The sequence below is a fragment of the Etheostoma cragini genome, chromosome 5, assembly GCF_013103735.1.
Source record: "Etheostoma cragini isolate CJK2018 chromosome 5, CSU_Ecrag_1.0, whole genome shotgun sequence".
NCBI classification, from domain to species: domain Eukaryota; kingdom Metazoa; phylum Chordata; class Actinopteri; order Perciformes; family Percidae; genus Etheostoma; species Etheostoma cragini.
In genome coordinates, this window is record NC_048411.1 from 8379386 (window position 1) to 8392516 (window position 13131).

General features: G+C 40.7%; 2 protein-coding genes across 2 annotated transcripts in view; both read right to left on the reverse strand.

Moving 5' to 3' along the window:
- Positions 1–1054: 1054 nt before the first annotated feature.
- On the reverse strand, positions 1055–9544 carry LOC117944736 (P2Y purinoceptor 4). The gene is made up of 2 exons (XM_034871817.1): positions 9447–9544; positions 1055–2961 (listed from the first exon to the last, which is right to left on the reverse strand). The coding sequence occupies exon 2, from the start codon at positions 2930–2932 to the stop codon at positions 1934–1936; it is 999 nt and encodes a 332-aa protein (XP_034727708.1). The 5' UTR covers positions 2933–2961; positions 9447–9544; the 3' UTR covers positions 1055–1933.
- A 104-nt stretch (positions 9545–9648) lies between these two features.
- nelfb (negative elongation factor complex member B) overlaps positions 9649–13131 on the reverse strand; it is a 15596-nt gene continuing 12113 nt past the window's right edge. Inside the window, exons 11-13 of the mRNA XM_034871809.1 lie at positions 11823–11964; positions 11424–11532; positions 9649–10153 (exon numbers count right to left, since the gene is read on the reverse strand). Coding sequence (XP_034727700.1) covers positions 9995–10153; positions 11424–11532; positions 11823–11964 — 410 coding nt within the window. The 3' untranslated portion in view covers positions 9649–9994. The remainder of the gene's footprint in view (positions 10154–11423; positions 11533–11822; positions 11965–13131) is intronic.

A 13131-nucleotide genomic window follows, 5' to 3' on the forward strand; every position in this document is an offset into this window, starting at 1 on the left:
TCAGGCATGAATGTTGCCAACCTACCCCTAAATATTTAAAAGGGAACGTTTCATTGCAGCCTGTATGGCACTGCATGAAGTTTTCTCCAGTGGAAGAGCACACTAGATGGCACTGCATCATGTTTTTCTCCATTTTAAGGACACCCATTAGTGCACTGCGTCTTGTTTTCTCCACTGGAAGGGCACCCTAGAACAGTGGTTCTCAACCTTTTTGATAATTACAATCCTACCTGTACAAACAAAAAAGCTGTTAGATCAAATGAACTTTGTAAGCTTTACAAAATATCTGTAGGAAGTTTTTTTACTTGGTTTTGGTTTTCTTCCTTTAGCAACCCCCTAGCTCGTTTAGAAAGTAGACTGTTACTATGTAGAGAAGATGTTGTTTTCTACAGTGTGTCCTCATTCTTCAATAAATCTTCATTTGGAAAAAATATATCTGGTTCCCAACCAGGGGTACATGTAACCTACAGGGGCAGGCCTACTTCTGCAGCTGCTAGAGGGTACATGGAAATATTAAAAGGTATGGCTCAAGCAATTGTAAGAAATATGAATTACCATTTGATTCAAATATATCAACATGTTAATATTAAGTCAACTGTTACACATAAACACTATGTGCTGCAGTTATGGAAGAGTGTGTAAAAACTAGTTAGCAAGCAAGCACAGAAACTATTTTTCTGAATACTTTTACTTTGTAGCCAAAAAAACGATATATAAAGTAATAGAGAACAACAATGAGGAATGATATAAAATCTCTTACAGTTTTACTCAGAGAATGGCACACAAGAGAAAAGCTAGTTTGTAATATGCACACCAATGGAAAGCTGCTCTCTCTCTTCATACCCTGGATCAGTATGACTAATTGAGATCAAATTCAAGATTCTGCTGTAGATAAATGAAACTTGCTAGAGTGCATTCAATTACCACCAACATCCAATTTCCTGTTTAATTATGCAGTTATTATCTATAGGGATACGCTGTAGGGAATCCATTACGGAAAAAGTAAAACATCACAAGATCATTGTGATTCTGAAATCATATCTTCCATGTTCAGTACAATAATAGTGAAATTCACGTAACAAATTACAACTATGGCAATAGTAGAACCACCTTCAATGATTAAATGTTATGAGAAAAGAATAGGAAGTCTCTACACTGCTCCAACCCGAAGGGTCCTGGCTAAAGTATCAGGTTTTATGTCAGGTCAGGATGATTGATTGCATAAAGCTTCAGGTTCATGTTAAGTTATTTTCAAATGTAATTTATTAAGAAACGTTTTTCTTTGACTGGGCTAAACATATGCATTGATGCGTGTCCTGTGCTGAAAGATAGACAGGCAATGTTCATTGGGAACGTAATGTTAACCATCAGAAATGGATGACATGAAGCACAAAGCATTTGGGTTACCAACATTTTTTTTAAGTTGGGTTCGGATCTTAAAATAAACAAATATAAACATTTGGGAAACATACTCACATGCTTTTTTTAGTTGAGTGTAAGATTAGAAAATTTCATTTCTTGACAGAAAATAGAAAGGTACAGTCGGCATTTAATCCTGGGACTCTAATATTGGTCAAACTCAGTGATAGTGCAGGAGGGTGCATCTGATAGTCCTTAAATGGCCTCCTCAAGTCCTCCACTTGCCTCCCTTCCTCGTGCCTTAGTCCCGCCCACTGAGGAGAGAAGCAACGAGCAAAGGCATGCATCACATGAATTGTCAGCTGTTTGGGTGGAGTTAGCAACTCCTTCAGCTGCACGCAGGAAGGCTGCTCTCGTGTATCCTCGCCTATAGCTCCTTGTGATACCTTCTTGGGGCAGAAATAAGAGCTTTGAGACATCCTTTACGGAGGAGGGACAAAACAACTTCCGGTTCAGCCAAGGACCGAGGAGTCGAGGAGTTATCAAATACGGGTTATGAGGTGCAGCCCCAATGCTACTGATTTGCAGTGATTTCTGAATCAGTTCTTGGCGGACCTTCTCCCCTCCCAATCCTAAGAGACTGGAATGCATCTCGAAACTTTTGCGAAGCAAAACAGTAAAGCAGTGGATCCAAGCAGCTGTTCACCCCTGCTATAATCCAGGATGCATAATACGCTGTCTTGATCTGCAGAAGAACATGGCATTCTTGCGGGTAGTATTTTTTGAATATCACTCCCACGGTTCGTACCACGTTCAGAGGCAGGAAACACAGCCCAAATATCACCAGACACAGGGCGATCATCCTCTGAGATTTCACCTTGACATTTAGACCTTTAGCCGTGCTGATGTTGAGGTGAGTTAAGGTGTTTGTCAGACGGCCATAGCAAACAGCTGACAGAAGAAAAGGGAGTAGAAACCCAAAGATGAACAGGATGAAGTTAAGGACAAAGTAGGTGTCTGATAGGTTCTTCTGATGGATGGAGAGGCATTGACTGTTTCTGCCCTCTTTACTAGGGGGAAGCAATAAAGCGTAGATCAGAGCTTGAATCAATAGCAGAGACCAAATTCCTGCACACAGCTTCCTGACAAACTTCTTACGTTTCATGCAGGAGCTTCTGTTGTAGTGCACCACGGCTGTGTACCGATGGATGCTGATGAGAGTGAGGAAAATGGTGCTGCCGTAGAAATGCGAACTAAGCAGGGCGATCTTGACTTGGCACAGGAACCAACCAAAGGGCCAATCATTGCCCATGGCAAAGTACACTGCCATCATGGGAGTGACTGGGGTGGCAATGGCGTCGCTGAGGGCCAGGTGGAACTGCAGTGTGGTTCCACAGGTCCAGCGAGGCAACCGGCAGCAGAAGACCCAGAGGCTGAAGGTGTTCAGGAGGAAGCCCAGGAAGAAGACCAGGCACAGGAGGACAGCGATGGACATGTGCTGGCTCTCCCCCAGACAAGAACCAGAGTCATTACTGCTGTTCCCAAGCTGGGAGGAAACCAACAGAGGCTTCATCTTCTCAAAGATCTTCTTGTTTCTTACACCTGCGGGGGAAAAACAGACTTGCTCACATATACTACTAACAACTTATCATGTTAAATCAAAGAACTTTGATTTACAAAATAAAATAATACTGTAAGATGGACTTTTATTGCCCTAGTGGGAAATTTGCAATGGAAATCACAGTGAATGCAAAAAAATGACATAAAAAACAACAGCAAAAAAGACAACAAATACATTCATACTGCAATTTCACATGCCGTCTACATCAAAAAAAGTGCACACATAATATAATATATAACAGTGATCAACAACAAAAAGCTCCGACATACACATGTTTCAGTTGGTGTTGAGAGCAACACAAGTTGGATCACAAAATGATCTTTGGGCCTGTCTGATTATGGTTTGCTGAACGATCTTCCTGGCTGTCTGTATAAGGTGGGTGACATGGGCCTCTGACTAAACTTACCAAACTTACCAAACCATGCAGTGATACCATAGCGCACAATGCACTCCACTACTGCATTATTGAAACAAGCTGCACCTCTCCATTCACACCAAAGGTTCTGAGCCTTCTCCACATGAACATCCCACACCAGTTTATTATCCATGTAGATACCTGTAGGAGTTCACCTGCGCTGTGGTATGGTCATGGATGACCACCGGTGAGTAACAAACGAAGAGACCTGGGGTCAAACACATCTCCTCTGATTTTTGTGTGTGTTAAGGATGAGATAATGTTTGCAACAGGTCTGAAGAAAGTTCTGCAGGATGTCAGTGTCATAGAAATAGGCACAATATTTTGGGTTTCAGTATGGCTGGTGCATTCATTCATGTAAAGCAGGGGTGTCAAACACATTTTACTTCATGGGCCACATGCCCATTATTTGATCTCAAGTGGGCCAGACAATTAACCCGCTCCAGAAAGAATTTCTTGTCAGCGTGATGTTGCTACGACAGCATTCTAAGGCCATTGTAGGAAAAATAATAATGTTACAGACCTGGGAGAGAGGGGTAATTTCTAAGATTAAAGCCGTAAATCTACGGAAAAAGAACTTGGATATTGTCTTTGATTAAAGTGGTAAATTTTGAATTGGACTAAATTACTTCTCTGCAATTTTTTGGCCTGATTGGACCCTTCGGCGGGTCGGATCTGGCCAACAGGCTTTATATTTGACAAACTTGTCAAATATATCGTCAAGTTTGCCGTCCTGGTTGCGGATGTGACGATTTTAGAAGAGAGGGAGCAGTGAGGGAGCTTACACTTGACGCTACGGTACACACTTTCACTGGCAATCACATCATGGCCATATCCTAAAACACCCCCTGCTTTATCGCTGATTTCAAAATCAATGAGCCCATAATTCACTCTCTCGTAGACTTCTACAGAAACCGACCTCTTTCTGCAAATGCACGTGTTGCCCCCTGCTGGAATTAAGATAGAATGCAGGCACTTCCACAATTGCCCCACCAAACCGGAAGCGGTGTCCATTAATATTAACAGTCTATGATGGTGAAGGCTTGTCCGGCCTGTCCTGCCTCTGATTGGCTAGTCTCGCATTGCCAGACCTTTCTCCACAGCACTGCAAAGGAGGGTCTGGCTAGTCCACACAGTATTCTGAGATGGGAGAAAAACGCTCTGGTTTATTGGCATTTCTTGAAACCAATCACAGTCGTCATGGGTGGTGATAAGCGCCTGACGGAGCCCCGGGCCTTTGCTAATTAGCCAAATAGCAGTAGCAATAGAATTTCTGAGCACTCCAGACTTTTTTTTCTTCATTAGAACAGCTTATGTTGACTTAGCTGCTAGTGTTCAAAGAATGAGCTTAGCTTAATGTGATAAACCACATCACTACTTTTTTCTAAAGCTGAGTGGTGATTTCAATTTAAAAAACCGGAATACATTGCAGATGGACTCTGCCTTTAATGATTAAGGATTGACATTTAGCAGATTCAGTGTGTTAAGTAAAATGTGGGGCTGCAAGCTGTTAAATGGGGAACTGAAATTGACAAACAATAGTCAAATTCTCCAGAATTTGAATGACCGATTGCACTATACTATCGATTGCACCATCAGTGACTCTGTAGTGTCGGTTGGTGCCTTCAAATGGAATTAGTGAACTTGGATTTAAGACATGGGAAGTCACATACACGGCGGGAGGGCTGTGGCTTAGTGGTAGAGCGGTTGCGTGCCAATCAGAAGGTTGGTGGTTCAATCCCTGGCCCTGCAGTCCCATGTTGAAGTGTCCTTGGGCAAGACACTAAACCCCGAGTTGCCCCCGATGCTGCGCATCGAAGTGTGAATGTGTGTGAGTGTTTATCTGATGAGCAGGTGGCACCTTGTATGGCAGGCTTGGCCACAATGTATGAATGTGTGTGAATGGTGAATGTTTCCTGTATGATGTAAAAGCGCTTTGAGTAGTAATTAAGACTAGAAAAGCGCAATATAAACACAGCACATTTACGTACACGATCTGAGAACTGTGCTATTCAGAAAATTTCCACTAACACAGTTATGGATACAACAAATGGGGAGCATTTATATGGAATCTTTACATGCACTTTGAAAACTAATGGTCAGATCTCCATGAAATCTGCTTGTATTGTTGTATTCATCTTTATGCTTAGGAGACCGTTACTTCTCCTAAGCGCCACCAAAAGCGCCCAAAGTCTAATTCTACACAAGAAATATCAAAATCTATGGGTCAATTGGCTTAACGTTTTTGATTCTATTCATGCTCTATTGAGGATGAAGCCTTTCCCTTTCACGTTTGGTGACCTTAACTCTAGCAGCACCCTCAAGACCAAGATCATTAGTAAGTTTCAATTGTGGACTGTAATGAACAACACTATTTTTACATTTAATTTATTCCAATATCCGTACGATAAATACAATTTTGTGAAGCTTCTAATCTTCAGTCTTTCAAAGAGCACATTCAACTCTCTCTGTTGACCTTTTGTATTGTTTATATCACATTATATTGTAGTGTTCCTGCTATTCTGTCCACATGCTGGGTGCATACAGCATCTACACTCACATTAGGATGAGGTTGTTTGTTGTGTCTTCATGTGGATTATACTACAGCAGCGGTTCTTAACCTTTTTTGGACCAGCGCCCACCTATCCATTAACCAGGTTATAAGGCTACAATTTCTTTCTACCAAAGCTGTCATTTGTCCCTCTCAAACAGGTTCAAAACATCTAATAAATGACTCAGGAGGGAGTCAATCAATCAGTCTATACACACCCACAAAGTCCTGGGTAGGGTTGGGTACCAAAACCCGTTGCTAATACGGCACCGCTACCTAAACAACCGGTATCTATCGAACTGAATAGCAACGCTGATTTTGGTGCCAATTCACTGCTTTTTGCGCTGCTCTCTGATGCTCTGAAACAGACGTTAGAGCTTATCATGGTCTCCCCTAGCTGTAGATAGGTGGGCCAATGCATTTTTTGTCTCAGTGCATGCATTGTTTAGTTTGGTGCAACCCCATCAGGGCCACTGCTAGTTATCTTAGCACTCCGATTTTGCCAGTTAGCATTTTGTGAGTAAAAATGAGGCAAAAAATAAAAATAAAAACGTATTTACTTCTTGTGGCCTGCGTATTCACAGTGAGTACAAATAGCAATGCAGATTAAAACTAGACATTATCGTAGGCAGATATTGACGTGGGTCTATATTGGGTGGAAGCGGAGCCGAAGCACTGCTACATGGGCCCAAAGATTATGCAGCACCTTAAACCTCCCAACTTCTGTCAACATACCCTACAGTAGACAGTGAATAGTGATGAACATGGCAGATTTTGTGAGAGATGAAGGGGATGACTTCTTAGACGGTCAAGATCCAGTTGCATACCTCTACGAACCAGAGTTTTCAGAAGAGGAGCTGCGTGCTTTGGAGACAGAACGAGAGGAGGAGGAGGTTGCGATCACTCAACAGCCCGAGGACGTGAAGCATCATGACCTGTACTTACAGAGTTGCTGCATGACATCTCGATGCCATGTAGTAATGCTTCGGTTGTGCTTCCACTCAAGACAGTCCCAAATCAATATATGCGTAGGAAATCCTATAGTCTTAATCTGCATTGCTATTTGTACTTTGTTGTGATTACACAGGCCACAAGAAGTAATTAGTCTTTTTTTTTTTTTAACTCACTTTAACTCACATGCTAACTGCCAATTTAGGATTCCATTCACTATGCTAAGCTAACCAACGGCTGCGCTGCTGGTGTTGCACCAAACTACAACAATGCATGCACTGAAACAAAATGCGTTGGCCCACCCATCTACAGCTAGGGGAGGTATGCAGTGGGGCTCGAAAGTTTGGGCACCCGAAGTAAAAATTTGTATTAATGTGAAAAAAGAAAACAAGAAAAGATGGAAAAATCTTCAAAAGGCATCAAATGAAAGATTAGACATTTGTATATGTGAGAAAATGTTAGATTTTATTTCCATCATGTACACTTTCAAAATAACAGAAAACAAAAAAATGGCATCTGCACAAGTTTGGGCACCCTGCAGAGTTTATAGCATGCACCCCCCCCCCCCCTTTGGAAAGCTGAGACCTGACAGTGTCATGGATTGTTCTCAAACATTGTCTGGAAAGACCAGGTGATGTCAATCTTAAGGTTTTAAATGGCCAGACTCATCTGACCTTGCCTCAACAATCAGCACAATGGCTTCTTCTAAGCAGTTGTCTAGAAAACTGAAACTGAAAATAGTTGACGCTCACAAAGCAGGAGAAGGTTATAAGAAGATAGCAATGCGTTTTCAGATGCCAATATCCTCTGTTCGGAATGTAATTAACAAATGGCAGTCATCAGGAACAGTGGAAATTAAAGCAAGATCCGGAAGACCAAGAAAAATATCAAACAGAACAGCTCGCAGGATTGTGAGAAAAGCAAGTCTAAACCCACGTTTTACTGCACGATCATCCAGAAAGACCTGGCAGACACTGGAGTTGTGGTACACCATTCCACTGTAAAGAGATACTTGTACAAATAAGGTCATCAGAAGAAAATCTCTTCTACGTCCTCGCCACAAAAATCAGCGTTTGAAGTTTGCAAATGAACATATGGACAAGCCTGATACATTGTGGAAACAAGTTCTGTGGATTGATGAGGTTAAAATAGAACTTTTGGGCCGAAATGACCAAAGGTACGTTTGGAGAAGAAAGGGCACAGAATTTAATACTTTGGGGTTGTATTGCAGCCAGTGGCACAGCGAATATTTCACAAGAAGAAGGATAAATGGATTCAATAACATTTTAGACGCTAACTTGATGCCATCTGTGAAAAAGCTGAAGTTAAAGAGAGGATGGCTTCTACAAATGGATAATGATCCTAAACACACCTCAAAATCCACGGTGGATTACATCAAGAGGCGTAAACTGAAAGTTTTGCCATGGCCTTCACAATCTTCTGACCTCAACATAATTGAAAATCTATGGATAGACCTTAAAAAAGCAGTGCGTGACAGACAGCCCAGAAATCCCAGAGAACTGGAAGACTTTTGGAAATAAGAATGGGCGAAGATACCGCGAATTGAAAGACTCTTGGCTGGCTACAAGAAGCGTTTCCAAGCTGCGGTACTTTCCAAAGGGGGCAGTACCATGTATAAACCTCTGCAGGCCAAAGCCCAAAACTTTTGCAGACATCATTTTTTTGTTTTCTGTTATTTTGAGAGTTTAAATGATGGAAATAAAATCTATCTTTATGTGACCTATTATACGAATTTCTAATCTGTCATTTGGAGATTTTTTCCATCTTTTCTCGGCTTCTTTATGAACATTAATAAAAGAATTTACATGGGGTGCCCAAACTTTCAAGCCCCACTGCATTATAGATAAGCCCTATTTCAAAAATGGTGGCGTGTTCCTTTAAGCAGTGTGCAGCTGGGGCTTTTCAGTCTTTGTGGAGGCCATCATAGAAGAGTTAATTCAACACAACAATTTAACCCTTTGAGGATGAAATTTGTCATTTGTTAGCATCATCTTGTATGCTTCTTATTTTTCTTTCCACCTGGTACATACCTACTTTACAGCATCTACATTTATTGTGATCACAGTCTATTAGGTCCCTTTTTGCAGAAAAATCCTGTCTTAATATCAAAAAGGAACTGAGACATTAACAGATTAGAGATGCAGCACAGACCACATCTTTCATCTGATACGTTCTCAGTTTCTCATTGATAAAGTATTTTAGTTTTCAAAACCTGGTGTTTTATGACTCGTCTGTTTAATTATATATACAAATACAGAAACCACACAAGAAATGACTTACCCTATGGAGGTTTCTTGTCATTTTCAAACATACTTAACAGTATGTGGCAACACAATTCTTTGCCTGACAGACATGTAGAATACTACAGCCTTGCTTTTCTAATAAATACTGAATATAATGATAAGGATCATAGTTTTTTAGGTATGTTAACATACTGTACATATAGACCCTTACTTAATGATATGGCAGGTTAAATGGTATTTTGTAATGTCTATGGGCATTGGTTGCTCATTTAGAAAAGATCTTACCAGTATTGAAGTTGTCCTCAGTATGTTGAGCCCAGTGTAACACACACAACACTTCCTCATCCTGAGTGCCTTCATGTGTGGCTACCAGGGGAGGTGCCAAATGAACTCAACCGACACTGGACATTTTTGGTTTTAGTCAAGTGTTAATCAAGTGACTGCATCTGCACAGATGTGTTGCAATGTTTTGGTACAACACGCTTTGTATTTCTAAATAGTCATTTATTTACAGGTTTGTTGCACTACGGATACAAATTAAAACATACCACACTGATAACCCAAATACATACTGAGATTCTGTATATTCTGACAATAATGTGAGACCAAAGTTAGAAAGCTTTTGAAGCACCATCTTTTGAAGAAAAACAGATGGCTATTGAACTATAGTGTCAGAGAAGAAATAGCCTTTTGGGATAAACAAGTAGAGAAAATCTCCATGAAACAAAAACACACAACAAACAGTAATGTAAAATGTCCAGTCTTTTTGAAAATTCTCAGGCCAAACTGGTGGCTGTATTTACAGTCAGTCACAGGTGTGCTTCTGCTGTGTTTCAGAGAGGCGTGCTTGGGGTGGAGGCAGTGGTTGGGACAGTCACTGGGTGCAGCCCCAGGTCCAGGGATGGAGTTTCATCTGCTGGCGGAGGGCTCTTCTTCTGTGCGTCCAGCTTCTCCGTCAGCTGGGTGTACAGCTCCTTCACTGGCTCGCAGCTCTGCGGTCACAAAAGTGTCAGCACATACAATTTGTTACCAACGCTGAGATTTGTTGCCATAGATTCCTCTCATATGTGCAGCTGCTCTGTTTTAAAGCTGCAATGGGATGCTTCAACTGAAAATATCTGTGTCAGCCCGAGCTCCTGTGTGGATGTCGGAAATTGACAAAACTTTCCCCGATGTTTGGGATGCTTTCAGACCCATACTATTCCTTGAGGCATGTTGTAATTTCATGTTAGATATCTGAGGAGAGGAAAAACTAACAGCACTTTTCTCTTCTATAGATGAATAGCAGCATGCTTTTGTTTTTTACCTGCCCTAACCACAGCCTGAATTTATCCAATGTAGTCTGTATCCTTAACGCTCCACTTCCGAGATTAAACGTTGGCTTCTGTAGAAGTCTATGAGAAAGTCTTCTCTCTTGATTTATTACCTCAGGAAACATTTCCATAATGAGTTTATGGTCTTAATTAGGGCTGGTGGAAAAATCGGTACAGCATGGTATTGCGATATTTTCAGTGGCAATACTGTATCGATACACAGAAGCCAAATATCGACCTTTTATTATATATGTGTTGGTCAGTTTGTCTGCTTGACAATCCCATTTTGCAGCAATAAAATGGAAGTGAGATGAACAAACAGAGAAATGTATCTTTTTAGATAAAACAGACAAACAGACAGACAGTTGACAAAGTTTCCCTTTGGGGACCACAATGAGGATCTGTACAAACCAGTGGGTGACGTCACATGCTCTGTCAATCAATTTTAAAGTCAAAGCTCACCTCCTCTTTCTTTGTGTTGGAATTATAACTTGGGTTGATTTCTAATGACTATGGTTAACTGCTCCTCAGATCTCTGCAGGGTGAATCCAGACAGCTAGCTAGAATATCTATTTTGTTCTTCTGAGCCAACTAGATGGCCAATTAGTTTACAGAAAATGGCTCAAGAAATGGCAATTCAGTTTCCCTTAAACCTTTGTTGAAAAAAGCGCCATCTAACGGACTCAGAAAGTAGAGAAAATGGTTTATGAAGCTTCATTTAGCCATCACTACTGATCAGCCAAGGTAATGTTGAAGACACTCTCCTTGACTAAACGATTTCAGCCAAGTGTGGTTTAACACTCGTATATCGATATATAAGAGGTATTTTTAAATACACTGTCAATGTGGAACTATAGACTACAAAGAGCTCTTTCTGATTCTCACCATCACCACAACACATACTGAAGTACATTTCAAAGCACAAGCTAAATGTAGAAATGAAACCAACCTGTTTTGGAGGATCAAGAGTTTTCATCAAGGTTTCCATGTACGATGGCAGCACTTTGTGGTGTAGATGCAGCAACATCCGGAGGGTGTGTCTGTGGACGTTCTCTTTACTGCAAAAATATTTAGACAGAAACTAAACCTGTCAAAGACATGTGGGAGAATTTTGATTCAAGAATAATGTTAAAGGTCCCTGGGAAACACATCATGTCTACAAACCAGCCCATCCAGCTAAATGCTATATGTGTGTATCTGTCAGCAATTGGACACACAGTCGGTCTCAGTCCACTTTGTGTTTTATGCTGATGAAGTACTTTAATTACATTGAACTTTATTAAGTAGACTACACTGACATTGGGCATGCAATTAAATAATACATAAGTCTCTGCTAGATTCAGCCCACCTGGAAAAAGAAGTAAGAAGAAAGCCATCAAAGACGACTGAACAAAAGTCTTCGGATCCAAACTCATCAGAGAGCAGGGTGAGGTGTCCGGTCAGCAGGTGCAGGAAGATGTCACCAAAGGCCATGTCATTGTAGGTCTCCACTGTGAGGGAAGAGTACAGATCCAACTCTTAATTTGACAAGTCCCAATCCTACTTCAAATGGATGTCTTTCACTGGATTCTTTCTACTAGTGACCCTAGTAGTATAATTCTCAGCCTAATCAAGGATTCAAACAGCTAACCCATACAGTGCCAGTGCCAGTTAGGGGTGTCCCCGACCAAAAATTGACATAGTCAAATTAGGTTCGTCAGGTCTTGCCTATTGTTGACTGATCAACAAATCAGGGATGAAATATTCAGCTATAATAAGGTTGTGTGTTAACTTCCTTTTGTATGTAAACATGCACCCGATTAGGACACAGACATAAAATGTGTAGTTTCTTCTTGAATAAGTGCTGCAGGAGTGTAGAAGACTAATTAAAAAAAGTTTGGAGTGTGCCCTCACGTGTCAAGCAGTGGAGCACACTGAGCAAAAGTCTGCTGTCCCGCAGCGCGCGCTCTATACTTCTTTTACAATCCTCTGGTCATTATGTTCGCTGTGCTCCTGTTGCCTCTTACTTTGGATCATCTTATCAATTATATTGATATTGATTATACTATTTTAACTTGCACACACACTAGAGTTGGCAATATGGAGCAAAGCATATTTTTATGATCAAATACATCAATGTTGATATTGTGGCAATATTGTAGGGTTAACATTGTGTTAATGCTTTCACAAAAAATTACACACAACACAATGAGTATAATAATGTGGATACAATGACTAAAGTGGGTAAAGGCAAATAGTTAAACAGCTAATAAGTCTGGTACGTCCAGAAATTCACTTTACTGTAATGCAGCCTTTAAAACCAGGAAAACTTATTAGTCATATCACAATAATACAATATGCAAAATTGAAGAAGATTTCTGGCCTCATAAACGATGTTGACATAATATTGATAAAATTGCCCAGCCCTAACTTGCACTTTAGATTCTTTTCCCAGACATTGTTCATTAAAGGTTTAAATCCTTGCCGTCAAGATGCTCCTCCATCGGTCATGGATAATAGGAAGTGAAACTTAAATCAGTCATTGGGGCGCTTGAATTGATTTACGCACTTGAATTAAGCATTTATTAAAAGCGTCTTTCACAAGACCTGACAGATTCAGTTGTTAATTTAGACCACAAATACTCTGAAAGCCCCTCCCCAGAATTATATAAAGAACG

Bases quoted from the DNA above. Each gene is read 5' to 3' on its own strand.
- LOC117944736 (XM_034871817.1), bottom strand. From the start codon at position 2,932: ATGAAGCCTCTGTTGGTTTCCTCCCAGCTTGGGAACAGCAGTAATGAC.